Source organism: Desmodus rotundus, chromosome 7 (assembly GCF_022682495.2).
Source record: "Desmodus rotundus isolate HL8 chromosome 7, HLdesRot8A.1, whole genome shotgun sequence".
Lineage (NCBI taxonomy): Eukaryota > Metazoa > Chordata > Mammalia > Chiroptera > Phyllostomidae > Desmodus > Desmodus rotundus.
The window spans coordinates 11,837,194-11,862,457 of NC_071393.1; the positions used below are offsets into that span (position 1 = coordinate 11,837,194).

The following is a 25,264-nucleotide window of genomic DNA, read 5'->3' on the forward strand; positions in this document are numbered from 1 at the left end:
TAAATATTTCTTGAGTCACTGAGCTGGATGGATGAGAATAAGATCTTGTTTCTATTTTCAGCCATCTCCCCTTCTGTCGAGACCAACAACTGACTTCACTGATGAATCGTCTTTGTTTACCAGAAAAACCCACAAAGGTCGCTGTAGCCTAGGATCCTGGCTTCCCTTGGAAGAGTGTGTTTATCCTGCCACCAAGGGCAGTAACTCATACGGTGTTCCCAGGAGGGAGTCCTCTAGAATATAGATGCCTTTGTGTTTATGATGAGCCTCAGAGGAGAACACGCTAAACTTGGATTTGAAGAAGTTTCGTAGATGGGTTTTCAGTAATGCCATGTACTAAACTTTGTTACTTTGAAACACATTTTGGCACCTTCTACAACAGTGGTTCTCCAAGAGGGGGGTGAATTTTGCCTCCCCCCAACTTAGCAATGTCTTCAGGTGTTTTTGGTTGGCACAACCGAGGGAAGGGGTGCTACCGGCACCTAGTGAGTGGATGTCGGAGATTCTGTGTGAAATCCCGCAGTACCCTGCACAGTCCCCACCACAGAGAATTACCCGATCCCACATGTGAATGGTGCCAAGGTTGAGAAACCAGGCCCCGGGAGGGAATGTGCAGACAGGCCAGTGGCCTTCTCAGGAAGAGTTAGTTCTTCGTTGTCTTCCTGTATCACCTGGGGACCATTCAACCCGCGTCTCAGTATTTGCTCATTTGCTCAATAAGGGGCTCACTTGGACAGATGAAATATTGATATAACTTCATCATGACAAGCATGGGCTCTGAGACCAAGCTGCTTAGGTTCCAATCTCAGGACCTCCCATGGAGGCTGCATGACCTCCAGCAAGTCCCTGCCCCTTGCTGTTCCTCAGCTGCCTTATCTGTAAATGAGATCATGACATCTCTCCCTTTGGGCTGTTGTGAAGAGTAAATGGGCCTTTGACCCAAAGGAGGCATTTCAAGTGTCCACTATTATTCCCATCGCTTGCCAAGCTCATGGTGCAGTGTTAAAAGGCAGGTGTGTCTGGCTCCAGAGTTGACATCCTTCCCCTTGACCATGGCTGCTGGGCGACATGACTGAATTAGCCCCAGAATTCAGTTGATTGGTAGGACATTCATCTATCTCAAATAAATAAAGCTTGGGGGGCCACCTGGAGTGTTTCTCCAGCTTTCCTGACCAGCTTGCTAAATTCCACAGCCCACGCAAAGCTGGCTTGACCAGGGACAGAGGAGAGAAAGCACCCCAAGACTGCAGGGCCCCCTTGTCTCCTGCATGGAGTTCCAGCCCAGCCTCAGGGAGGATGGATCAGGCTCTAATTATAAACCATCCCCAGAACTCCTCCAGGAGCAGCGGGCGAGCTGGGCAGCTGGCGAGCTTTGGCGAGCACTAAAAATCTCTTAGCTCCTTGGTCTGCCTCCGCCCAGCTGGGAGGTTTCTGTGAGGGTGTCCGCTGCGTGACTTTGCAGGGGACTCACATATGGGGTTGGGACTCAGTGGGCTGCTTCAGTTCCTGCAGAAGTTTCTGTAGCCTGGGGGCTCGTGGCAGCCACCGAAAGGCAGGGCAACATTGGGTGTGCAGACTTGAAGGGATGGAAATAAATACATCCAGGTTCGTATCCTAGTGAACCTGGAGCAGGTTACTTCACCTCTCTGAGCCTCAGTTTCCCCTTCTGCAAAATCAGGGTGACAAAAGTAAGAGCTCCTAGTGCTGTTTAAAGAAGGCAATGTAGATCAGAGACTTAGGAGCCGTGCTTGCTGATGCTTGGTGAGCCCATGATCATTGGTAACTGTTATTGGTTGGAACTCCAAGAACAACTGCAGAATATGACCAGGCCGCTTTCTAGTTCAAGGCCCATGGGTCCACGTTATCCCTAAGGAGGGATAGGAGGTGACCAGCAGGCTAGGCCTCTCATTTCAGTATTCTGAAGATTCCCCGGGTTTCCTTGCCCTGTGACTATTTTTCCTTGTACGTGAGCATGATTGGAGAATACCCGGCTTTGGGGGCAGTTAAGAGAGCCCTGTAGGTGACTGAGCAAGCTCCTCTTGGGGATGACAGACATGCCAATCAATTGGTAACAAGACTTTTAGCTCCTTGGAGCAGGAGCTGGGAGCCTTTCCAAGCTCCAGGCTGCAAACTGATGAGCCATGGGCCAACCATGGCTCACAGATGTGTATTCTTTACCCCATACAACGCTTCATAGAGCTAGTTGCCTCTATTTCAAAAATGACGTTTTTGCATAAAAATAAGAGTTATGGGTTGTTGTTTTTAATTGGCCTATCTGGCAGCCTGGGACCCACATTCTGTGGTGGTAACTTTTGATTTTAGGACAGAGAGGAAGGAGGAGAGAGAGAGAAAGAGTCATCATTTTGTTGTAACGATAAATATCGATTTGTTGTTTCATTCATGTATGCACTCATTGGTTGATTCTTGCATGTGTCCTGAGCGGGAATTGAACTTGCAACCTTGGTGTATTGGAGCGATACTCTAACCAACGGAGCTACCTGGCTAGGGCCCACAATGGTAACTTTTGGCTGTAGCTGAGTAGAGGATGATAAGGCAGGTCAAGTTCTCTTTCATTCACCCAGACTCACCTGTCCTTGCTGCATCACACCTGTATCGTGCATGCATCTTCTCTGCCAGAGGTAATAGGGAGCCAGCTAGGGTCCTGGAGAAGGGGAGTGGCTCATTCACAGTATAGCATTTGGGGTTGGAAATCCTGGCTCCAGTTTTGACTCTGCTGATCCTGAACGAATCACTCAACCATCAATACTTCGACCATCGCTGTGCTACTTTGGAAATGAAAATAATCTCTTTCCAAAGGTGACTGTGAGGGTCCGTGTGAATGAAAGTCCCATGAAGGCAGAGGCTCTGGCTGTTGTGCTCCCTGCTGCAGCCCAGGCCAAAGTCCAATGCCTGGCATCCAATACGTGCAGAGTTAATGGATGAATGAACAAATAATAGTACTTTGACTGCCAGGCACACACCAGGTGCTCAATACATGCATAGTGAACAAATGAGTGAGTGAATGAATAAATGATACATATCAGTACCTCCAGTGCAGGGCACACAGATGTTCAATACATGTTTGTTGAATGAATAATATGTATCAGTACTCTAGTGTCTGGCATACAGCAGGCACTCAATACATGCTATTGAATAAATAACTGAATGAGCAAATTAATGAATCTATAATGTCTATGCATCTATTTCCAGAGGCTAGCATGCAGGGGATGCTCAATAAATAAACATAGAACAAAGGAAGGAAGGAAGAAAAGAAGGGAGGAAGGGAGGGAGGAAGAAGGGAGAAAAGGTGGGGCTAACAGTCTACAGGGCAGAACAGATGTTAGATAGAGTGACGAGTATAGCTGATGAGAAGCCCGGAGGACATTTCTACAGAATCCCCAAGCAGCGCTTGGTGGTACTCATGGCTTCGCAATAGCCACGGCCCTACTCACGAAAGGTTGCTGAGTCCTCATTTTCTGGGCAGCTGGAAAGCCCCGGCATCAGCAGGCAAACGCAGAGCCAGCTGCGATCTGCCCACGACCCGACAGGACGGGTCAGCACGCCTGTCTGTGGTGCCTGGCGTGCTGGTCACTGGTGACCTCACTGGGGTAACATAGGCAGCCCCGGGAGTGGGGCTGAGCCTCTGTGCCCCAGTCTGAGTGTCTTCTTCTCTTCCTTTTCCTCGTGCCCTGCTCTGTTTCCCTTCTTTTATTCTCTCTGCTGCTGACGAGGCCCTGTTTCTGATTCAAGACTCTTTGGGTTCCAGGGAAGAAAATCTCTATTGAGTTAGCTTAAGCCAAAGGAAAAGAATTAAGTATGTATGTAGCAGGTACCAATTTCATAGTTAGGGGCTTAGGGGTACGCAAAGGTGGCTTTATTATTATTGCAATAGATCCAGGGCTTCCTACTTTAATAATTCTTGTCCTTCCTGTTCTGTTGTGCACATGTATCTTTATCTGTATCAACTGTTTTTTTTTTAATAAAATGAATTTGGGGGGAAAAGAAACTTTACAGAGCATCTTAAGTGGGAAATCAGTAACAATTGCCCTAAGGAAATATTTGCAAAAAATAAATGCAATAGAAATAAAACAATGTTACTAGTTCTAGCTGGTGATCATCGCCCCCCTGCTCTCTGGGTTCAAAGGAGAAATTAGTAGGGGGTCAAAAGGCATTAAAGACGGACTAGCACCACCCAGATGCTTCCTTTCGGAGATAATCAGAAGGGTGGACATTGGAATGAAAAAGAAACCACCTTCTTGCTAGGTGATGCAGTTATTTAAAATAGTCTCTCTACTACCTAAAATCATTTTCCCAAAGACCCCAAATCATTCGGTAGACCTCCAAATTTTCCTGAGTCACTTTAATTCAGTTTAAGTGTTCAAAGCTAAAATCATAGGCTTTGCGCGTTTCTCCCAACCTGTCCCCAGGGGGAGAGGGAGCTCATGGGATCTCAGAGGAGCGCTTCAGAGAGAGGCCTGCCCAGACCTCCTGGTGCCTGCTCCCCAGCCGCTGATGTAAAGTCTGCATTCTGCTCCATAATGGGGTTGATGTTGGCTGTTATGCAAACACTGTCCTTTCAATTACGTTTACTCTCAATTCTTTCTCAATCTCCAAGAGTAATTAACACTCCGGAAGATGCAGCATGTTTTTCTTGCAGCGTTGTGATCCCAGGTAGGCCAAGGCAAACACAATGTCCCCTTAATTAAAAAAAAAAGTTATTAAAAATGTTAATAGCGTTCCCCAATTTCCAGAAATAATTTCAAAGATAAAATGAAATAGCCACTCACATAATTTTAAAAAAAGAAATCAGTGATAACGCCCTAACTACGACATGAGGGAGAAATTTTTAAAAGGAGATAATTAATGTCAGATTTGTTTTCAATATGCAGATGTTCCTGTACAACTTTGCCTAGACAACAAAGGGAAGCAATGAGTATTTGCCCCTGATGATCGATAAGCGTGTGTTTAACTGAATCTTGTAGATGTTTTCTTTATAGTTGACATTTGGAAATAAGATTCAGATCAGCCTATTTGTAGGTCCGCGTCAAAGCCTGTGAGTCGAGACCACCACTGAAGCGTTCCCTCAGTGACTCCAACTCCACACACGGCGTTGCCACTGGCAGCACAGTTTTCCGAAATGATGAGCAGTTTTGTAAACTTCCAGAAAAAACAAAGCACCATCTTCCTTTGATTTACCTGGAAGCTGCCTTCCTGAAAAATTAAGTGTAGTGTATTCACACTATACCCCACCCCAAGTCCTGCTTATGTGTGAACTGGATTGAAGATCCAGGTGTAGGTCACCATAAACAGAGTTTTCAGCTGCGCGATGGTTGGGTGGGGAGTCTGATTTGAGCTGGTGGAGGACGCAGGGCAAGTCTTCACTGGGTCTCGTGCACGGTGGGACATCTTCCACGTCTGGGCCCTGGCTAGTAAATGCCAGTCATTGGGACCAGCAAGAATGCCCCACAGTTTTGCCACACACCCCCTGGAGGTTGGCAGCACCCACACAGAGAACCCTCGGTTGTGGGGTTACCCTTTCACACGACTGTTGCTGACTTGAAATATGTAGGGCCATGCGACCCGGAGGTGCTGAGAAGCCCTGTGACGCGGTGTCTCCCTTCTCCGCAGGGGCTGAAGATCAGCGTGCTCTGGACTCTGTACTACGGGATCCTCAGTGCTTTCGCGCCCGTGTACAGCTGGATCCTGGTGCTCCGCGGCCTGGTGGGCTTCGGGATCGGAGGGGTCCCCCAGTCGTAAGTAAATACTCAGCTCTGGCCTTCCAGCCAGGCTGTCAGTCAACGGTGGGTGTCCATGGCCTTGAGGAGTATGAAGGTGGCTACAGCAGGGCGTGTGGTAGCAGGGAACCTGCTGTGACCAGCGGATGGCATCATTATCAGCATTATAACGATTCCTAAGGACAAACGCAGCGCAATAGCAGGGAGGTCGTAAATGTGAACTAATAGTGAAAACAATAGACCTAGCATGGATATGGAGTGCATGTTACTCAGACACAGCCCAGCAGCCCCAGGAAGTATGTTTTCGGATTATTGCGATCTGCATTTTACAGGTGAGGATACTGAGACTCAGTGGGTGAAGTCATTTGCCCAAGTCATACCGTGTGTAGGTGGAACTAAGAATCCAAGTTTGTCTGCCTTCAACATTCAAGCTTTTAACCGCCATGCATGCTGCCTCTCACCCCCTTGTAACGTAAGCAAGAGGCAGGGGATGGGGCTCACCATTGGCAAGGTGAGTGTTGTCTGGTTGTTGCTGCTGTTGATGGGCTGAGAGCAGCCATAGTTGTAGGGAGAAGTTACTCTCGGCCGTGACATTGGGGTGTCCTAAAGCAAAGCTTGGCAGACAACCGCCTGTGGGCTGAATCGATGTGCGGACTGGTTCTCTAAATAAAGTTTTATTGGGAACACAGCCACGCCCATGCATTTACAAATTATGTCTGTCCATTTTCATGCGACAGCAGCAGAGTTGAGTAGTGTCAGCTGAGAATCTATGGCCCACAAAGCCTGAAATAGTTGCTCTCTGGGCCTTTATAGAAAAAGTGTGTTTGACCTCACCCTAAAGGATGCTGGTAATAACCAATATTTAGTGTTTCCTAAGAGGTGGGGGCCGTTCTAAATAGTTTACCCACATTATTTCATTTAACCCCCCATCAGGTAAACTGTTATTAATTTCGTTTTACATATAAAGAAACTGAGGCACAGAGCGGTGAGTAACTTGCCCCAGGAGACTCAGTGAGGAAGACGCAGGGCCAGAAACAAAACCCAGGCCCCCAACTCCAGAGCCTGGGCTATCACCATTGCATTTTACTGCCTTGCTATTAAGGATGCAGAGGATTTGGAAAGGCTCAGGAGGGGCACTTTTACTCTGGGAAAATGTAGGATTTTCACTGGAAGGGATCTGCATGAAAAGAGGAAACTATAGCGGCGTCAGGGGCAGGCTAATGGTCCAGTTCAGTTTGCTTGTCAGGCTCAGATCTGTGAGCACTGGAAGCTGAGGTTGGACAGGTAGACCAGGGCAAGCCTGCTAAAGCCTTGACTGCCGAGCCAAAAGGATGTCTGTGGGCTGCGGGCAGACTCCGAGAGCTCTGGAGCAGAGGAGGTACTTTAGAAGCATTCATCTGGCAGGGGTGGGCAGGATGGGTTTGGAGGAAGGAATCCTATCAAAATAATTTAGGGGCATTTTGAACAAGGACCAGGTAGCTCCCTTCTAGTTTACTCATTTAGTCAACCAATAGTTCTTGAGTGCCCGCTATGGCACAGGCCTGTGCTAGGTGCCGGTGTGCGGCAGTAAGCAAAACAGACACAGTCCCGGCTGCAGGTCAGGATGCGGGAAACAGACTGAGACAGAGGTTCATGCACAGGTGGTTGTTGGGGTCAGCCTCTGTAGAGTGGGTAGAGGGAGAATTTGAGTTGCAATGTGATTGCGACAGAGGCCAGCCGATCCTGTAGGGGTTCAGAAGTTGGGGTGACACTTGAGAGTTGTTCCAAATTGAGGCACAAAAGCTGGAAATTTGTACCCTCATCAGCCACTTGGATGTGGGCTGCTCTCAAGGAGGGAGCGTGGCGCTTGGCCAAGGCCGTTCCTGCGAGGGACTCCGTGCTGAGCTCTTAGCAGGCACCACTGCTGATGGTTCCAGAGGGCCTGCGTGCCTCCGTCCTGAGGGTGAATCCAAGTGGTGCATCACAGCATCCACTACAGCCCACCCTGGCACTGCCTGGATGCACTTGCTTCACGGAACAAGTTCACCCCATTTGGGGAGGGCTCCTCCAGGATTCTGGTTGGTCTTTTTCCTGAAAAGCCTTTTAAGAGGATGGCTTGTGGAATGAACCCTGGCCAGTGCTGGTGCTGCTGGCCAATGCCCACAACCAGTGCCTAGTACTGCTTTCCTCTGCTACCCGTTCCAGATTCCCTTCACCTTGAGGTTGCACGTCGCTGATGCTGACGGTTTACCTGGTGGGGTGACCACACCTTTCCCAGCCATTGCTGCTGCTTGTCCACCCTCCACAAAAATTAGGCAGGGGATTACCAAGAGATGCCCAGTGTGTCACCTGGGGGACAAACTAGGTGGCCCTACTGCCTCCTGATGCTCAGGATTCCTCAGACAGAGGGCTCCCTTTTTCTTGCGTGCTCATTTCATGACACAAGGAAGCCAAAGCAACTAGGTGGCAGCTGTTGTACAAAGTCTAATGGCACTCTTGCTGTGTCCCCTGGGTGAAAACATGCCCTGTCTGGGAATCAAGACCAACTCCTCAAATTGGGTCACTGGGAATGACAGCAACGACCGTCCTTCTTCAAATCTTTGATTTCCAGAACCACGTAGTCTTTCTACATTTCACCACGTAATAGTCATTGATCACAGGGTGTCCTGGGTCCGGGAAATAGTGCCCCTTCCTCACAGGGCATCACCTCCAAGCTGATGCCTCTGGGCACCTTGACAAGGCTGTCCCTTCACGTTCTCAGTCCAGCAGCGTCAGGGTGACCTCACATGTGACAGACCAGTGGATTCCGTGGTCTACACCTCCGTGGCTGTGTCTCCTTTGTTACATATGCCTCGGTCCCATGTCCTGTTGCACATGGTCCTGTGTCAAAGGGTCAAATACTCTGAAAACCCTCTGGTAATGGTGCTGGCTGAGACCCTATGGGCAGGGGAGGCAAACCAATGCACAGGATATGTGCCGATTCTAGTCAAGATGAATCCCTGCTCCCTCTGAAATGGAAGGAGTCCCAGGCAGATAACGTGTCACCAAGTAACAGGCTGGCTCTGTCCTGGGGGCTCTGCTTTGGTCTCGGCTGCTGGTGGGTTGGCTCTTTGGTGGCAGTACTAGCAAGATCGGCCATGGCGGGTGAGGATCTGGCCCTGCACCACTGCTGACCATTCAGCGACTGACTCCTCGAGCCTGTTGAGCGTGCTGATTGGGGAAGACTGGGACGGAGAGATGACCTAGAAGAGCAATGCTAGTGCTGAAGTAGTGTGGCTAGGCCTTGGGCTCTGAAACCACGTTCACCAGTTCGAATCCTGGCTCTGTCCCATAATAGCTGTGTGACCTTAGGCAAGCCGCTAAATCTTTCTGCACCCCAGTTTATTCATCTCTAAATGGGGGTGATAGTATACCTACATCATGGGGACACTTAGGATGTTAAATGACAACACAGGTAAAGTGCTGAGGGCAGTACTGGCAGAACACTCAACAAAGGTGAGCACGCATGTGGTCTGCTGAAGGCTTTGTTAAGAAGCTCAGTATCAGTGTGATGGACGGTGGATTCACTGTGTAATTGTGAACAGAATGAAACGGAGGGAGATGTGACCATGCGGACTGAACACAGAAACAAATACCCACACTCTTACTGCCACTTAGAGGCTGGAGGGACAGTGAGTGGCTCTCAGTTCTCAGTCCTTCCCCTCCTTATTCATTATTGATCCTGCAGGGCTCTGCAGAGTAGGCCTTGGACATATCCTCCTGGATCAGGGATAAGCTGAAAATCACTAGAGCTGGAAGCAGCGGCCAGTAAGCCAAGCCCATAAGTCTGGGCTGGCGGGGGCTCGCGGCCCATGAGCTCCATTCAGGCCCAACTCCGGGAATTCCTGCAGACACAGCTGCTACCCCATTCACGAGCCACTCACTGTCCAGGGGACAGTTGTCCCCTAGTGGCTGGAAGGAATGCACTCGCAGAAGTGCACATTACGTTCCTCTCCCTGGGATGCTCAGGTAGGTGACAGCAGAACCTGCCCCCGAAGAGCCACCTGGACTTTCTTCCTGCAGGAGGGAAAGGAGAGGAACTTAGTATTCTCAACGTCCGCAGCAATTCTTGTTCAAGACGGTGCAGTGAGCAGCACTAATTTCTACTTCTTCTCCCTCCCCATTTGCTGGAAACGGCATAAAAGGTGTAAGAGATAGGAAAGTCTGTCCCAGTGCAGGAAAGCAGGAAGAGGGTGCCGGCAGCAGACTAGACATCTTGAGGAACTTCTAGAAGATTCTAACAGAGGGGATTACCATGGCAGAGGAACCAGAGGTGAGAGAAACCACCTCCTAAAACTGCAAATAGGAGACGTCTTTGAGGAGAGAGGACGGGACACCAGGGAAATAAAATAAAGACACAGAGCGGCTGGGAGGGCCTTTACCCCTTACCCTTGTGTTGTGAGGGTCCCCAACCTCCCTGCCCCCACGCCCCAAATATCACGCCTCCCCATTTAGCTGTTCGCTTCTTGAACGCTACTCTAGCTTTTCTGTTTGTTTATTGAGCTATTACTACAGGCCGGGCACTGGACCATGTGCTTTATACACATGACCATTTCTAAACTCAAAACACCTCAGGACACAGATATTATTATCGCCATGTTATAGGTAAGAAAACTGGGGCTTTAAAGAAATTTAGTAACTTGCCCGAGGTTACACAGCGAGTAAACGGCAGACCGAGATTGAAACTTCACTTGACCCTCCCAACATATTCTCTTAACAACTCCACTCGACAGCAGCTCCTTTGTCTATGAGGAAAGCAAACAAAAACCACGAGCAAAATCACAGCAGAAATATTTTACCACCCGAGAAAGCCGCTGGCTTTGCAGTTCTTGCTTCAGCCATTTACATAAAAATAATCATCTTAATTATGCAATGTTCTCATCTAGTTATAAAAATGGCTCCCCTAAGTTCATTATTGGAAAACATTTAGTTGGAGACATTTTTATGTAATTAAATGTTAACTAAGAGTTTCCATTCGTTTAGCAGAGCTTTACCCAACTGCACCCCCCTCACAAAACCAAACAAGTGGGAGTTTGCTGCGTAATTTTTAAAAGCCCAACCATCAGAAGTCCTTATAATGTACTCTAAATTTTCAGTACAAGTACAAATTATATCATTTACAAACTTTAATTAAAATGCCTTTCAGTTTTATTGGTATGTAATGGACACAGAGCCCTCTGTAAGGCTAAGGTTTACAGACCTGCCTTACCTACCTTGCAAAACAATTACTTCAGTAGGTTTAGGTAACATCCATCATCTCATATAAAAATTACATTATTTATAAGGAGCCCATTCCTCTGCCCTGACCTGTGCCTTTCTGTGTCCCTCCTTCTCTCTTTCTCTTCTTTCCTTTGTCCCCCAAAGCAGGCGTTCACGATGGTTCTTGGAGATAGCAACAACAATAACGTTCATAGTGAGGATGATGATGATGTCGATTGAGTGCCTTCCGAGTGCTGGGCCTATGCTAAGTGCTCTCTTCACACTACCTCATCTTGTCCATTGAACAACCCTATTATTTCCATTTTACAGATGAGAAAACTGAGGCTCAGAGGTCATAAGTGACTTGCTTAAGGTCTGATGGTTATAAAGTGGAGTGTGGAAGTTACTTTTGCTTCGTAACAAACCATCCCACCACTTCTGGCTTCAAACAGTGATTTATTTAACTCGTGATCCTACAGTGGGGCTTACTCATGTGTCTCCACTCAGCTGGTGAATTGAATGGGTGCTGGCTGGGCTAGTGTGGCCACAGCTGACCCCTCTGTGTGCCACAAGCCTGTCATCCTCCAGCTGGCTAGCCTGGATACCTGGTCACATGGCACCTGGGCAGGGGTCCAAGACAGCAAGCAGAAGCCACAAAGCCTCTTGAGGTTCAAGCTTGGAACTGGCATACTATCACTTCTGCAACCTTCTATTGATCAAAAGCAAGTCACTTAGCCCAGATTCAAGGGACAGGGACATAGACTGGATGGAGTGAGCTGCACAGTCTCATTGCGAGGGAGCATAGATCCAGGGAGGGAAGATTGTGGGGCAACTTTCCCAGACCATCTGCTGGGTTCCAATGCAGGTTGTCTAATGTCAAAGCTCTTCCATTGGAAAAAATATTGGGAAAGAGTTCTGACCTTATGCGGTGAAAGTTCCTGGTAAAGCATTATTGTCCATGGGTCCCAGGTACTCGCTTGGAGATGATTCCGGGAAGGCAGAATGGGTGGTTCTGAGCCGCTACTATTCTCTTTCATTGAGGCAGGAAAGAGGAATCACATTTAGGAGGCCAGACAATTCTGTTTTCTGTCTGTGAAGGAACATTAAGAAGGTAGAGACTTCAGTCCGAGCAGGGGAGTTACATGTAACTTTATTTTGATCATTACAAAACAAGACATTTTTGTTTTAGAACAAATTTTAAATGCAAGTCAGCATCCTACCGCCCAAATGATGATCGCCTCTAATTGTACCTACCACCTCACGCATAAACAAGGATAAATACGAGATACAGGTGGGCAGGCGGGCAGATCACTTCTACTTCCAGTAGAGGGTGCTGTGTCCTTCAGAAAAAATGCCGCTTCCCTTAAGAGGCTGGCATCTGACCTGTGTTTTAGCTGCTCTTAAAAATGCTGCATACCCCAGGTAGCTACCCACCTATTCTACCTTGAAACCTGCCTCAGAGGGTTCTTCAGACAGGTGTCTACAATGAGCTTGCTCACAAACACGCCCTTTGCATGGCTTTTTCTTCCAGAGACTAAGCAGAAATGCCAGATGGAAGTCACAGGTCATTTCTATCTAAGCACGTGATCCAAAGGGCAAATCTCTAACCGCCGAAGTGCTATAAACGCGATTACTTGCAGTGGGGGTTTATTTACGCCAACATCAGCTGCTGCTTGGCATTGCTAATTTTGTCGCCCGTTCTTTTATTCTTCAGTGTAATTGTAATAATCACCGCACTTTGGATGGCGATCAAACAGCTCGTTTTCATTATAAACTGCTATGAATAATGGCCAAGTGCAGGGCACAACAATTCCAGGAAAAGTTGTTTTTTGTGGCCTAGGTTGCAAAAACCAAGAAACTGCAAACAGCCAACATATTGATCAATAGGGCTTCAGCTGTTAAAAAATAATGCTGTAGATCTACATATATTAATATGGACAGGTTCCCAAATTGTTTCATTGGAAGCAGATCCTGACACAGATTCAAGAGCAAGTGCAATTGACTCTAGAACAACGTCGGGGTTGGGGACCCTCCACTGTGCGGTCGAAAATCCGAGTGTAACTTTTTACTCCCCAAAAGCTTAACTACAGTCAGTTCTTCATATCCGCAGGTTTCACGCCTGCAGATTCAACCAGGCAGAATAGAAAACTGTATTTTCCATCCATGGGTGAGAAACTGCTGCTGGGAATGCGAAAATAGTTTTTGACCCAAGATTGGTGTTGGTTGAATCTGCGGATGTGAACCTGAAGGATATTAAAGAGCCAGAATCCGCGTGTAAGTGGACCCACCTGATTCAAATTCACGGTGTTCAAGGGCCAACTGCAGTGGTTTACTCTGCGAGACTGCAGCATATAGGAGTCCAGACGGCCCCATGCCAGAGACGAGTTGAGGGCTGCTCCTGCGAAGCTTAAATCCTTTTGCACTTCCGGGCTGCCACACAGGTTAGCGAAGAAACTTTTAATGGCCAGAGAGGGCACTCAGGAAAGATTCGTAGGTTCTGGCCACTGGGAGTGGAGTGGCATGCGCAGTAGTGACAAGAGGTGGGGCCTTTGGATGGGCGGGACACTTGACAGTCCATCGCACGTGTTAAGTAATGGAAGGAAGAGAAGGAGGGAGGAGGATGGAAAAGAAGGAAGGAAGGGAGAGCTGGAGGGGAAGGGAAGTGAAAAAAACGAAACAAAACATACCATGTTGCTTAAATGTATTTATTTATGTAGAGAAGGGGCCGAAAGGTTGCAAAGCAAACTGCTGTAATAATGGCTTTGGGGGAAGAGAATGGAAGAAGGTTATGAGGAAAAAGAAGGGGCATCATATGTGCCCTAATGTATCCATGTACTACTTCAACTTAACAATAAAAGACTGTATGCTGCCCAGACCGGTGTAGCTCAGTGGGTTGGGTGCCATCCCCACAAACCGAATGGTCACCGGTTCAATTCCCCGTCAGGGCTATGCCTGGGTTGTGGGTTCCTAGCTCGGGGGTGCGATAGGCAACCGATCAATGTTTCTCTCCCTCCCTTCCCCTCTCTGTCTAAAAACGAATAAGTGAAATCTTTAAAAAAAAAAAACGCATGCTATAGGTTCACTCTGAACAGAAATTCTCTCCAGCTAAGGCAGGAATAACTTTGCTCTTAGAATATGCTTTTGCACATTTGTACGTGGTTAGTGGTTTGGCCTTAATTTGGTGAGTGAAAGGTAAGTATGCTTCTCATTTTATTATTATTATTATTTATTTGTAAGAATAACATAAGTACAGCTTTTGAGAATAGAATAAAATTCCAAAGAAATCATTCAGAGTGATCGCCATAATCTTTTGCAGATTACGAGACCACTGCGACCTTGGTCCCTGTTTTTAGAGTTGAGTTAATGAAATTCCTAACAGCGTTTGTTGAAAGAGGTACTTGTAGGAATATAAACTGAAACAACTTTTTTGGAACCACTTTGAGATCACACACACACACACACACACACGTTCCCAAAAGTCTTACGTACAGGAATCCATCCTATGGAAACCATATAAAAACAAAGATCTCAGCCTAAAGATGTTCATTAAAGTATTGTTTGTTACTGTGAAACCACCCAAATAGGGAAATGGTCGATGGGATGCACAATATAGACAGACCTGGATTAAAATTTTGGCTCTTCCGCCTACTAACTAGCTAGCTAGCTGTGTGGCCCTGGCCAGCTAACAGCTTATCTGACATAGGTGGATATAGATATGCAAATGGGAGTTAAAGATATGCACACACATCCTGGAAACTATAGTTAACTACCCTCATTGACTCGCAGTGTTTGTTGAGGAGATAAACCATGTAAATTAAAACATCTAGAACAGTGTAAAACCGCGCTCGGCACATAGTAGTTCCTCAACAAATGGTAGCTATTATTCATGCACATGATAGAATACATGTAAGAGGATTGTTAACGGCATGGAAATATTTATAAATAGAATAAAAGACTGGTTCAAAAATCCTGAGTATGACCTCAGCCAGGAGTGGAGAGAGAGAGAGAGAGAGGGCGACCCAGAACAGAGAGAGGAAATATACTAAAATACACCATGAGGTGAGACTAGATGACATGGACTTTTTTTTCAAAATTTCCTCTAAAAAGAGTCTATTCGAATTCCTAAAGCCCCTGCCTTTCCTCTGAGGCTCTTGAGAATTCTTCAGTTTCTGGACAGAGGTGCCTTTTGTCCTAATCCTAAGAAGGACTTTTACAGATGACAAAACTATTTCTAAATCTCCATGGTATTGCTGAAGCCAACTTTTAAATAGTTAGCTGCTCTGCAGGGCAAGGTGTTGTGGGTTGGATGCCCCAGAAGCAGACAGACCAAGGCAGAGAGGTTCTTGTACAAGTGACTTCTTCAGGGAGTGCTCTCAGGAGTGACAGGGACCACCTGAGGGACGGTTGTACAATGAAGCTGTCCATCATCCCACTGCCCAATTTCCCCCTACATTCTCCCCTGGGTTGTGGAGAGGCTCAATGGAAGCAATTATTACAGTTGAGAATCATTGGGGAACTTAGTAAAAAAGGCAGATGCTGGGGCCCCACTCCTGGGAGCCCGCTTCTGAAGGTCTGGGTGGGACCTAAGGAGTCTACATATAAAGTCCTCATCCCAGGAAATTCTGATGCAAGTGGTCCATGGTCCACACTCAGGAACCTTGGCCTAGGAATTCTGTAAATGGTAGCAACCTTGCCACTCACTCTTGACCTTGACCCCCTTTCTGTCTCTGCTTTCCCAGGGTGACGCTGTATGCTGAGTTCCTTCCCATGAAAGCCAGAGCTAAGTGTATTTTGCTGATTGAGGTAAGGAGGGTGACTGGGTTTCTGGAGAATTCTGTCTCTGGCATGAAGTTCTTGGGTATCTGGAGCCACAGGACAAGGAGCGGGGGGTTTAAGAAAAATGTAGCAGACTCGGTATGCACAGACTTAAATGGATCAGTTATGTTGGTTTTGACATGGTTGTTTGGAAATATGGATAAGTGCTTCAACTGGCAAGAAAATTCAGTCTACCATCCCTTAGAAAAAAAATGGTGGCTGGCAGGTGGCATGTCATTCTTGAACTGGAAATGGCTTTTATCTGACAGCACTGAATGGTACTGCTTGAGAGGGCCGAACTCCTGCCCTCCGCCCATATCATCCCACCCCACCCCCTGTGTCTTGTCTGAGATCACCATTCGTGCTCACCTCTGTGGTCTACAGGCTACCCTAAAACTCTGTTGGTCCAGTGAGTCACTCCCAAGCCCTCCTTCTGCCAGGGTCCTGGGACCCCCTTTCCAACCCTGACCTGGAGACTCTCTTGGCAAACGCACAGCTGCCCAATGGCCCCTCCTCCATGCAGTGTCAGAATGGTGTATTCGTCTCTGCTGGACACTGATGTCCACAGTGATGACTGTGATGCCACGTTGACCTCCCTTGTTACCATGACAACACTGACACTATTGATCACATTGACCCCAGGGCCCAACTTAACTGTCCTCATTGCACCCAACCCTGACCAATCAGGATGGTCGTCAGCTGGTCCGGATGAGCCAGTTGTTTAAATATTGAAATGCTGATTCTGAACCCTGACTACCCCTCACCAGCTGACACCTTGTCCTCCCTTTGGAAACCCCCAAGCACTCTTCATGATCCAGCAACTGAAGGGTTAACTCCTGGCACTGTTGTGGTGGGGGGTGGACAAGGGGTGTGGCCACAGCTACACCAGTAGTTAGACACTTTGACAGTCACCCTGGTTATCAGCAACAGGAAGGGACTGTGGCTAATGTAAGCAAAAGGAAATTTAGGAGGGCTCTTGGGGGCCCCCGGAACTGCCCCGGTAGAAGGAGCAGTGTGGGAGTGGACAATTGTGGGGTCAGGGTCGCAGCAGAAGGTAGCATACTGAGATTAGGAATATTGGGAGAGGATTTCACAAAAGGACTATTTATAATGGCCTTGCAGGGGTGTTAGCATCCCAGGCCTGAGAGGGCGAAGGAGGGAGTAAATGGTAGCTGAGAGAGAGAGACAGAGAGAGAGAGGGGAGAGAGACACAGAGAGAGAGAGAGTTATGTGGCCGGGAGTGCTGGATGGGAGCCGCAACATTCAGCTGAGGGACACAGCCAGCCCATGGCAACCCTGCAGAGAGGGAGCCAGAGGAAGGAGCGCCCAGTCCCTCCTCCCTTCTTCCCTCCCTCCAGTCCCTGTGGGGGTTCCCACTGACTACACCCAGTGGGGAGCCAGAGGACAGGGAGCCTGAGGATGCCGGGTGAAAGGGTGGAGAGTGACTTGGAGAGGGGAACAGAGAACATGCAGCCCCACAGGGAGGAGGCAGCTCTGATGGAAGGGACTGGAGCACTGCTGGGCAGGGAAGACGATGTCAGTGCCCGCTACCATACTGACCTCACACAGTATCGAGCATATTGACTCCTTAACCGGAGCTGCCACAGCCCACACTCCAGTGGGTGCCCCGCAGGTGTCATAGATTGTGGACAGCACCCTCAGGAGATGGGCGACATGGTGGCTCTGGCCCAGCCATATAAACCACGGGGAAAGCAATGGCCATTCCGACCTTGCTGACCCCAAGGACCCCTACCCATATGGATGACCTTGTCTACAATGGCTCCCTGTGCTGCCCAACGCTGCCCCCATCACTGACACCCCCGTTCTTCTGTGCCAGGTGTTCTGGGCCATCGGGACGGTGTTCGAGGTCATCCTGGCCGTGTTTGTGATGCCCAGCCTGGGCTGGCGCTGGCTGCTCATCCTCTCAGCTGTCCCGCTCCTCATCTTCGCTGTCCTATGTTTTGTAGGTACCCTGTAAGAGGTCTTAACCTTCACCACGTGACCTCCTGCTGTTCTCCATAATTTGATGGAAAGACAGTAGAGAAGGGCACCAAACCCACTTTTTAAGATTATTTTTTTTAATCAGGAAATGAGATGAAGGAACTGGGCCTGGGGCAGGCTCAGTATGAGGTATTGGCTTTCCCCTAGACAAACACTGCGGGAAGGTTCTTCAGGGAGATGACAGGGGAAGGGGGCAGGTACCCAGGCCCTACCGCTCACTGCAAGGTCTGCACTTATGGTAAATATTAGAATAGTTGGGACTTGAGTTGTGAGCGACAGAAACCCAGCTCAAACTGGCTTGAGTAAAAGAGAGAGGTAGACACCTGACAAAGGATTAAATATTTGCACGGCTGGGTCCAGAAGCTCAGACAATCTCTCTGCCTCTGCTTTGCATAAACTACCCCCGTCATGAGATCGTGTGACACACTTTATCATTTCATGTGTAGACCATGTTCATGAAGCACTTTAAAGCCAGTGAGCCTCCAAATAAGCCTTGAGGTGGGTAGGTCTCATCTACGGTAAACAATATAATAACTCCTCGTAATGACAAGAGGTATTAGTAATCACTGAGCATAACTAAGTAGCAGGTTCTTTACGTGCATTATTGCATTTATTCCTCCCAGTAGCCATGGGGGTGGAACTGTGATGGAAACCTGCATTAGTTAGGATAGTTCCGGCTGCTGTAACACATAAAGCCCACACTTCAGTAATTGAACACAACAGTTTCTCACTTACCTAATAGTCCAGAATGGGTGCTCCTGATTGGCAAGTACGATTCCCAGTCCAGGTTCCTTATAGGTTGTAGCTCCATCACCCCTTGTGCTTTGGAGTCATCTATCTGCATGCAGACCTGGGAAGGGCAGGTGGAGACACCCACTCACTTCTTAAATACCTTTGCCAGGAATATTCTGCTCATACAACATTGGTGAAAAGTATGGCTTCACCTAGAAGCAAGGAGGAGGGGTCCTGGGAAATGCAGTTCCTGGCTGGGCAGCCATGTCCAAGGACAACTCTGTACTATTGGAAAAGGAAGCATGGATTTTAACAGACATTAGCAATCTCTGCTACATCATCATTTTACTGATGAGGAAGCTGAGGCCCAGAGAGGCTGACCGACTTGTCAAAAGGCACACAGCAAATAAACAACAGAACTAAGTTGAACCAGAGCTCCTGACTGCAAGTCTCACACTGTCTCATTTCACAAATTGCTGGTGCTTCAGTTTACAGGAGCATATTTATCTGGTCCTTTGGGGACTGGACTCTATTAGGCCTAAATGGCTCTTAGACGGAGCGTACAAGACAATGCTGAACACAGGGGAGGCACAGTTTCTTGAGAGCTGGGGATGAGGATAGCGGCGGTGAGAGTGGCAGTCTTTTTTGTTTTCGTTCTTCCATTTTGGGGGGCGGTCTTGTCTTAATTCAGCCTGCACCTGGAACTCTCACAGAAGCACCAAGTAACAGGAACAGGGGCAGCAAAGACAATAGCTCTGCTAACCCATCCCAGGCCCTAGGCTAAACATTCTGTCCTGGTCCTCCTGTTCCATCCTCTTAGCGACCCGCAGAGCTCGGATCTCTCCTTAGCCCCAGGTTAAGGATGAGGACATGGAGGCACAGAGAGGTCAAATAATTGTTTAAGGTCACACAACCAATACACACAATGACAGAGCCAGCATTTGCAGCCAGTCCTCTGGGTCCAGAGTCCCCACCCGTAAGGTCCCCACACGCAGACAGGTGTGAGGCTGGAACCACGCTAACCTGCCACGCCTGGCTCTCCTGTCCCTACAGTGGCTGCCGGAGAGTGCGAGGTATGACGTGCTGTCCGGGAACCAGGAAAAGGCCATCGCCACCCTAAAGAGGATAGCGACAGAAAACGGAGCCCCCATGCCGCTGGGGAAACTCATCATTTCCCGACAGGTCAGCTCCTGCTCCGCTGACCCTGTGGCGGCCGTGTCCCCGTGCGTGCAGGAGTGTGGGCATGTGTACATGGGTGGGGCGCGTGTGCGTGTGAGCGTGGGTGTACACAGAGTGGGGGTGGGGGGTGTGGTGCGTAAATCCTGCAAGGGCAATCTGACAACTCCAGTCTCTCTATTTTCACTGCCAAGTCCTGAAAGTGCCACCTGCAGAATTTAGCCAATGATTAGAGAAATGTAACGCCGTGTGCACTAATGGGTCCCGTAACTACTCCCGCTTCTGCTTCACCTTGCAGCGCCGATGAAGGCTGATTAGCAAATGTGATTGATCGGCAAAGGCTGGACAATAAAACCACATTAGAGAGTGTTGTGATAGGCTTACAGCCAGGGCGCCAAACTATGCTTGGAAGACACCCTTAAGGGATGGTGCAGAGCTCCGGTGGCAACCCCGTTGGGGAAAACACCGCAGTCAGAATTTACGAGCACTTTTCAAGGGCGTATGCGCAGGCGCAGCAAGCACGTGGGGAGAAGGCTGTCAGATTGAAGGCTGCGGCCCCTGCCGTCCTCAGTGCCAAATACCCTTAAGCAAATGACAGACCCTACAAGGAAATTATCTTTTAAAATAAAATCATATTTCTGATTATTTTTGTATTATGCAAAAAGAACTGAATGAAATTTCAGCAGATTGAGAGGAGGTATTTTTGCACAGTCTGAGGATACTGGCCAGAAGACGCCCCCAAACCCACTTCCGGCAGCCAAGGAAGGCGCCAAGGAGGTGGTGAATTAGGGACAAGAAAAAAGAGGAGAGAAGGGCTTTTCGGAAGCAGACCAATTTTCCAAAAGCAAGTTTTCCTGAATTAACTTGCCAGTGTATCGATCTACCAAAAACGTGTTTTGAGGATGTTCTTTTTGAATATGTTTAGTAAATAGGAATATGCTTTCTCTATGTACATATTAACACATTAATTCATCAATATATTCTCTCTAAATATGCCTAAATATAGTCAATAAACACACTCTCAGATATATTCAAAAGCATGTTTAATGAATGCCGTCTTTTTATTGAAGAATATATGACAAAAATATTTTTATTCAAGAAGGCAATACTCAAAGACTAAAGCTCCTATGGCCTGTAATTTTTCACTTATGTTTAAATAAGTAAACGTTTCTGAAACTGCGGCTAAGAAAATAGGTTCATTAAATATATCTAAGAGGAATATAATTGGTCCTAGAGTAAATATATTTTTAAAAGAATGTTGTAAGGCAAGTATTTGACAAATTAGCAAATTATATGAAATTGGTAAATGGGTCATTTAGCTAATCTATCTTTTGGCAAATGGCTTTTAAGTGACTTGTCACCTCAATTTTTATCACCTTGGGGGCGAGACATGATATGGTTGGACACCCCTTGGACTGGTTTTCTGCTCTCTGGGTCCATGAAATTACCTGAAAGGTGTCAGGGGGCCCAAGCCCAAGGGGTCTGCTTACCAGCTTCAGGATTCCAGGTTGGGGTAGGAGGTTCGGAATGTCTCTGTCCTTCGGAGTCAAACCTCTGGAAGTTTCTGGGTCCTGGCTCCAGGGGCCAATTTGGCTGCACTGGGCTGGGGGTTTAAGTTCTCTGTTCTTGGGGCCTGAGTGTCCAGCCCACAGTAAACCCTCCTCTCAGCCGTGGGTGGGTGTCCACCAGCCGGCACCCACACGTCTGCACGTTTTTGTCTCGAAACAGGAAGACCGAGGCAAAATGAGGGACCTTTTCACGCCCCACTTTAGATGGACGACCTTGTTGCTGTGGTTTATATGGTAAGAGCCATTTCTTGACACTTCGATCCCCTTCACCTGTGCCCTGTTTGGGGTTTTGTTTTAACACCGAGCCCGGAGAACTTTTTGATCTCAGGCAGCATTTCGCACAACTCAGGAGTTGGAGCATCCCGACCTCTGTCTTATCCAGATGTCACCTGTGCTATTATTTTCCTAGTCGTTTCCCCCCCTTAACTTGACTCACTTTTTACTCAGATAAATGCTTTTGAAAAGGAAACTTTATATGTCTTCTTTAGAGAACAAAACCTTAATTTCAGGCCATAGATAGAAGGTGCTTTTAAAGATAAATACAGTAAAAAGTGTCCAGGTTGATGGTTTGCCAAGGCACTGAGTGGCTGTATGTAAGAGATAAAGAACCAGACAGAGAGGGGAGTTGCTAAGGACTCATTCACCTGAGTAACTCATCATTTAAGACTGGGATACAATCGAAAGAATTGAAACTTAAAAAGGACACTTTTTTCACAAGATTCCATACTTATGCCATATCGGTCCCCGCTCCACCCATGTTGCCTTGGATACCAGCAGTGGCACAGGGCCCACATTTTGGAGCCAATGATTTAGTCAACATGGGCATTCTTAGAACTTTCAGTTTTAATCATGTTCTACTTTTCTTAAATAACAGCCATTGGCAGGGGCTGGAGGGGAGGCCCTTATCTCCGCAACTAGTCAAGTTTCAGCTGTTCTTTCAACTCTGCTAAATTGTGTGCATAGCATTAGCAGTGCTGGCTTGGCTAAGGCTTTGTGTTCAGTTTTATTGAACCAGTTCTCACTTTTCCTGTTCACCTTTGAGCAGGAGTGCTAATTAGTGCGGGGGTGTCAGGGACAGTGGTTAATTTCAGAAAACAGAAGGGAAAAGCTTTAATAATGTACAGACCTGGGCTCCATTCACAGAACTCCATACGCGAACTCTGTCTCCACATTCCTGAGAGCTGAACCAACTCACCATGCATTTATTAAGCACCTACTGCGTGCCCAATATAAAGGTGGAGTCTGTAGGATATTTAGAGAGTGTGTGGGGTACAGAATTGAGGGTATCTGTCTCAGTGCATGTGATTCTGCTGGGCTGACACTATTCGAATACAGAAGCAATTACTAAGTAAAGGTTCGTTTTAGAACTCTATAGAAATCAGCAAATTTGCTAGAACATATTGTAACCCAAGGAAATTAATCATTGGCGTCTGATTGTGACTGAGTGCCCACATACTGTACTATACTGGGTGAGAATGTTCTAGTCCTACAGACTTGAGTATTCTGGTTCCTGGGACAGTCGGGAATTAATTAACTGTGTTATTCTGACCTGAAATTCTAGTGACGTCTGCAGACTCCACACTTTTACTGGACACACCACAGGTATTTAATAAATGCTTGGTGCATTGATTTGGCTCTCAGGAATTCAAGGAAAGAGCCGGAGCCCAGTTCTGTTTATTATTAAAGCTTTGCACCCCCGCCCCCGCTTTCCTATCCAAGTTGACCAGGCCACCTAAACCCAGAATCCCTGACAGGTGTCAATACTGTGCTTTCTTCCAAATTTTGGCCCCCCCAATTTTTTTCCCTATTGCCAGTTGAGTAAACAGCCTTGGGGGTGGCATGTATGTGATATAAAACAGTTCTTGTTCTTGCAAAGGACACAGGATTAGTTCTCTTTATCATATCACTGCGGTTTGTACGTGCCACCTCCCTGCTCAAGGGCCCCAGGAGACCCCCCAAAGACCCATTGCTTTACCTCTCTTCTTCCTTCCTGGCAGGTTTTCCAATGCGTTTTCTTACTATGGATTAGTTCTGCTCACCACAGAGCTCTTCCAGGCAGGAGATGTCTGCAGCAGTGAGTATCGCAGCCCTGCTTACCAGTTAACCCCTGCCACTCCCAACACACGCTGTCACACCCATGCTGTCACCCACGCTGTCACCCACACTGTCACACACACCCTGTCACACCCACACACTCCCACCCCGGGCCTGCCCTCATGGGGCCTGCCCTTGCCCAAATCCCAGTGACTTTACCTCACAAACTCCGGGGAGAGAGTTCCTGCAAAGTCCGAGCATAGGAGATCTGGGCTGTGGGTTCCCAGGTGCTCCACAGAAACCCGGACCGTCTTGTTGTTGTAGAATTGACATGACAGAAGAGGCCCAGTTTTTCCCCCAATAGTTATTGATTTTTAGAGGGGGGTGAGAAAGAGAGAGAAAGAAACATTGCTTTGTTGTTCCACTTACTGATGCATTCATTGGTTAATTCTTGTATGGGCCCTGACCGGGATCCAACAGCAACCTTGGCGTATCGGGATGGCGCTCTAACCTACGGAGCTACCCGGCCAGGGCTGGAGTCACCACTTCTGGAGCTCCAGGAAGTGCAGCACTGAGTTTGACGGCTGTGACCCTGGGCAGCAATTCTCAGGTGCACAGTAAGCCTGAGAATCAGGTTAGACCTGAACGGCGGCCACACAACAGAATCACTTGGGAGAGCTTCCAAACACTGCCAGTGCTGGTTAGACCATGCCCAGACCAGTTTAATCAGCATCCCTGGGGTGGAGCCCAGGCATTGGTGGGTTATGAAAGCTCCCCAGGTGATCCTATTGTGCCGCTGGAGGTAGGAACCACTAGACAAAAGGAATGAATAAGAAGCAAAGTCTCTGTGCCGCTGCCTGGGCTTTCAAACCATTCTGTGCTTAAGAGAATACTAACTTCCTAGCACTGACCCCAGGATGGGAGAATAAAGGGATCAAGTTCTTGCTTGTCTGCAGGATTTGCCCAATTATCTTTTTTGTATTAAGCCTCTTTCATCTTAGCTAATAGATTTGTTTTGTGGTATAAGGGTTTAGTGGGCTGGGGGAGCCACATCTCGCCGGGCGGTGTGGGAGTCTAAGTGAACTGCTCGGGGGAAGCAGCTCAGCTGTAGATTTGGGGTTTGGTATTGATGGAGCATAAATTGCATGCCCCTCACAGTGGGCCTGCTGAAGCAAAGCAGAGGATCCGGTGGAATGTTATAAAGCGGGGTTGGCAACTTTTTCTGTAAAGGGCCAGAGAGTAAACATGTTAGGCTTTGTGAGACATACGCCCTGACATTGTAGCAAAGAAGCAGTTGGAACGAAAAGCATTGCTTGTCTGCTGATAAAACCTTATTTGTGAACACAGATTTGAACTTCCTATCATTTTTATGCCAAGAAGTGGTATTCTTCTTTTGGTTTTAAAAAGTCATTTTAAAATATAAAAACCACTCTTAACCTGCGGACCAGGCGGAAACAGGTAGGAGATCGCATTTGGCTTCTCGGTGGTAGTTTGGCAACCCCACTAAGAAACTCTCTTATCTCTGAGTGGGAGAGTAATTCTGTGGAACAAGCCCACAGCCAGAAAAATCAGGGAACCTGAGTCCTGGTGCCAAGTAGCTGTGGGACCTTGGGCAAGTCATTCATTCCTTCTTAGGAATTTTTTTAGTATTTTCTTAGTTCCTGCCAGATACTGGATATAGGACATATCAGTGAATACAAAAGACAAATAAGCCTGCTCTGTGGGCTTCCATTTTGGTGTAGAGAGAGGAAAAAGAGAGAGAGAGAGACTAGCTTAAAGCAAATTAAGTAGCGTATTGGAAGGTGATAGGTATGTTAAAGGAAAATCTTTAAAGAAAAGGTAAAATTGAAATTGAAAAAGTTGGTGTTTGTGCTGCCTGTCACTACCAGAACCAAGAAGTAGAGACAAGAAGTGCCTGGATCTTTACAGCCAAATCACACGCGTAGAAGAGGGTGTGGGGAGCAGGAGGGTGTGATTCGAGGCTCT

The 25,264-nt window shown here is 47.7% G+C and overlaps 1 protein-coding gene across 2 annotated transcripts in view; it reads left to right on the forward strand.

Moving 5' to 3' along the window:
* The window catches only part of SVOP (SV2 related protein), a 54,054-nt gene that overhangs the window by 17,365 nt on the left and 11,425 nt on the right, over window positions 1-25,264 (forward strand). The window contains exons 6-11 of one of the 2 annotated variants that reach the window (XM_024567008.3): window positions 5,629-5,753; window positions 15,692-15,755; window positions 17,605-17,730; window positions 19,554-19,682; window positions 21,405-21,478; window positions 23,242-23,318. In XM_024567008.3, coding sequence (XP_024422776.1) covers window positions 5,629-5,753; window positions 15,692-15,755; window positions 17,605-17,730; window positions 19,554-19,682; window positions 21,405-21,478; window positions 23,242-23,318 — 595 coding nt within the window. The remainder of the gene's footprint in view (window positions 1-5,628; window positions 5,754-15,691; window positions 15,756-17,604; window positions 17,731-19,553; window positions 19,683-21,404; window positions 21,479-23,241; window positions 23,319-25,264) is intronic. The other variant, XM_045200881.2, reaches the window with a different exon arrangement.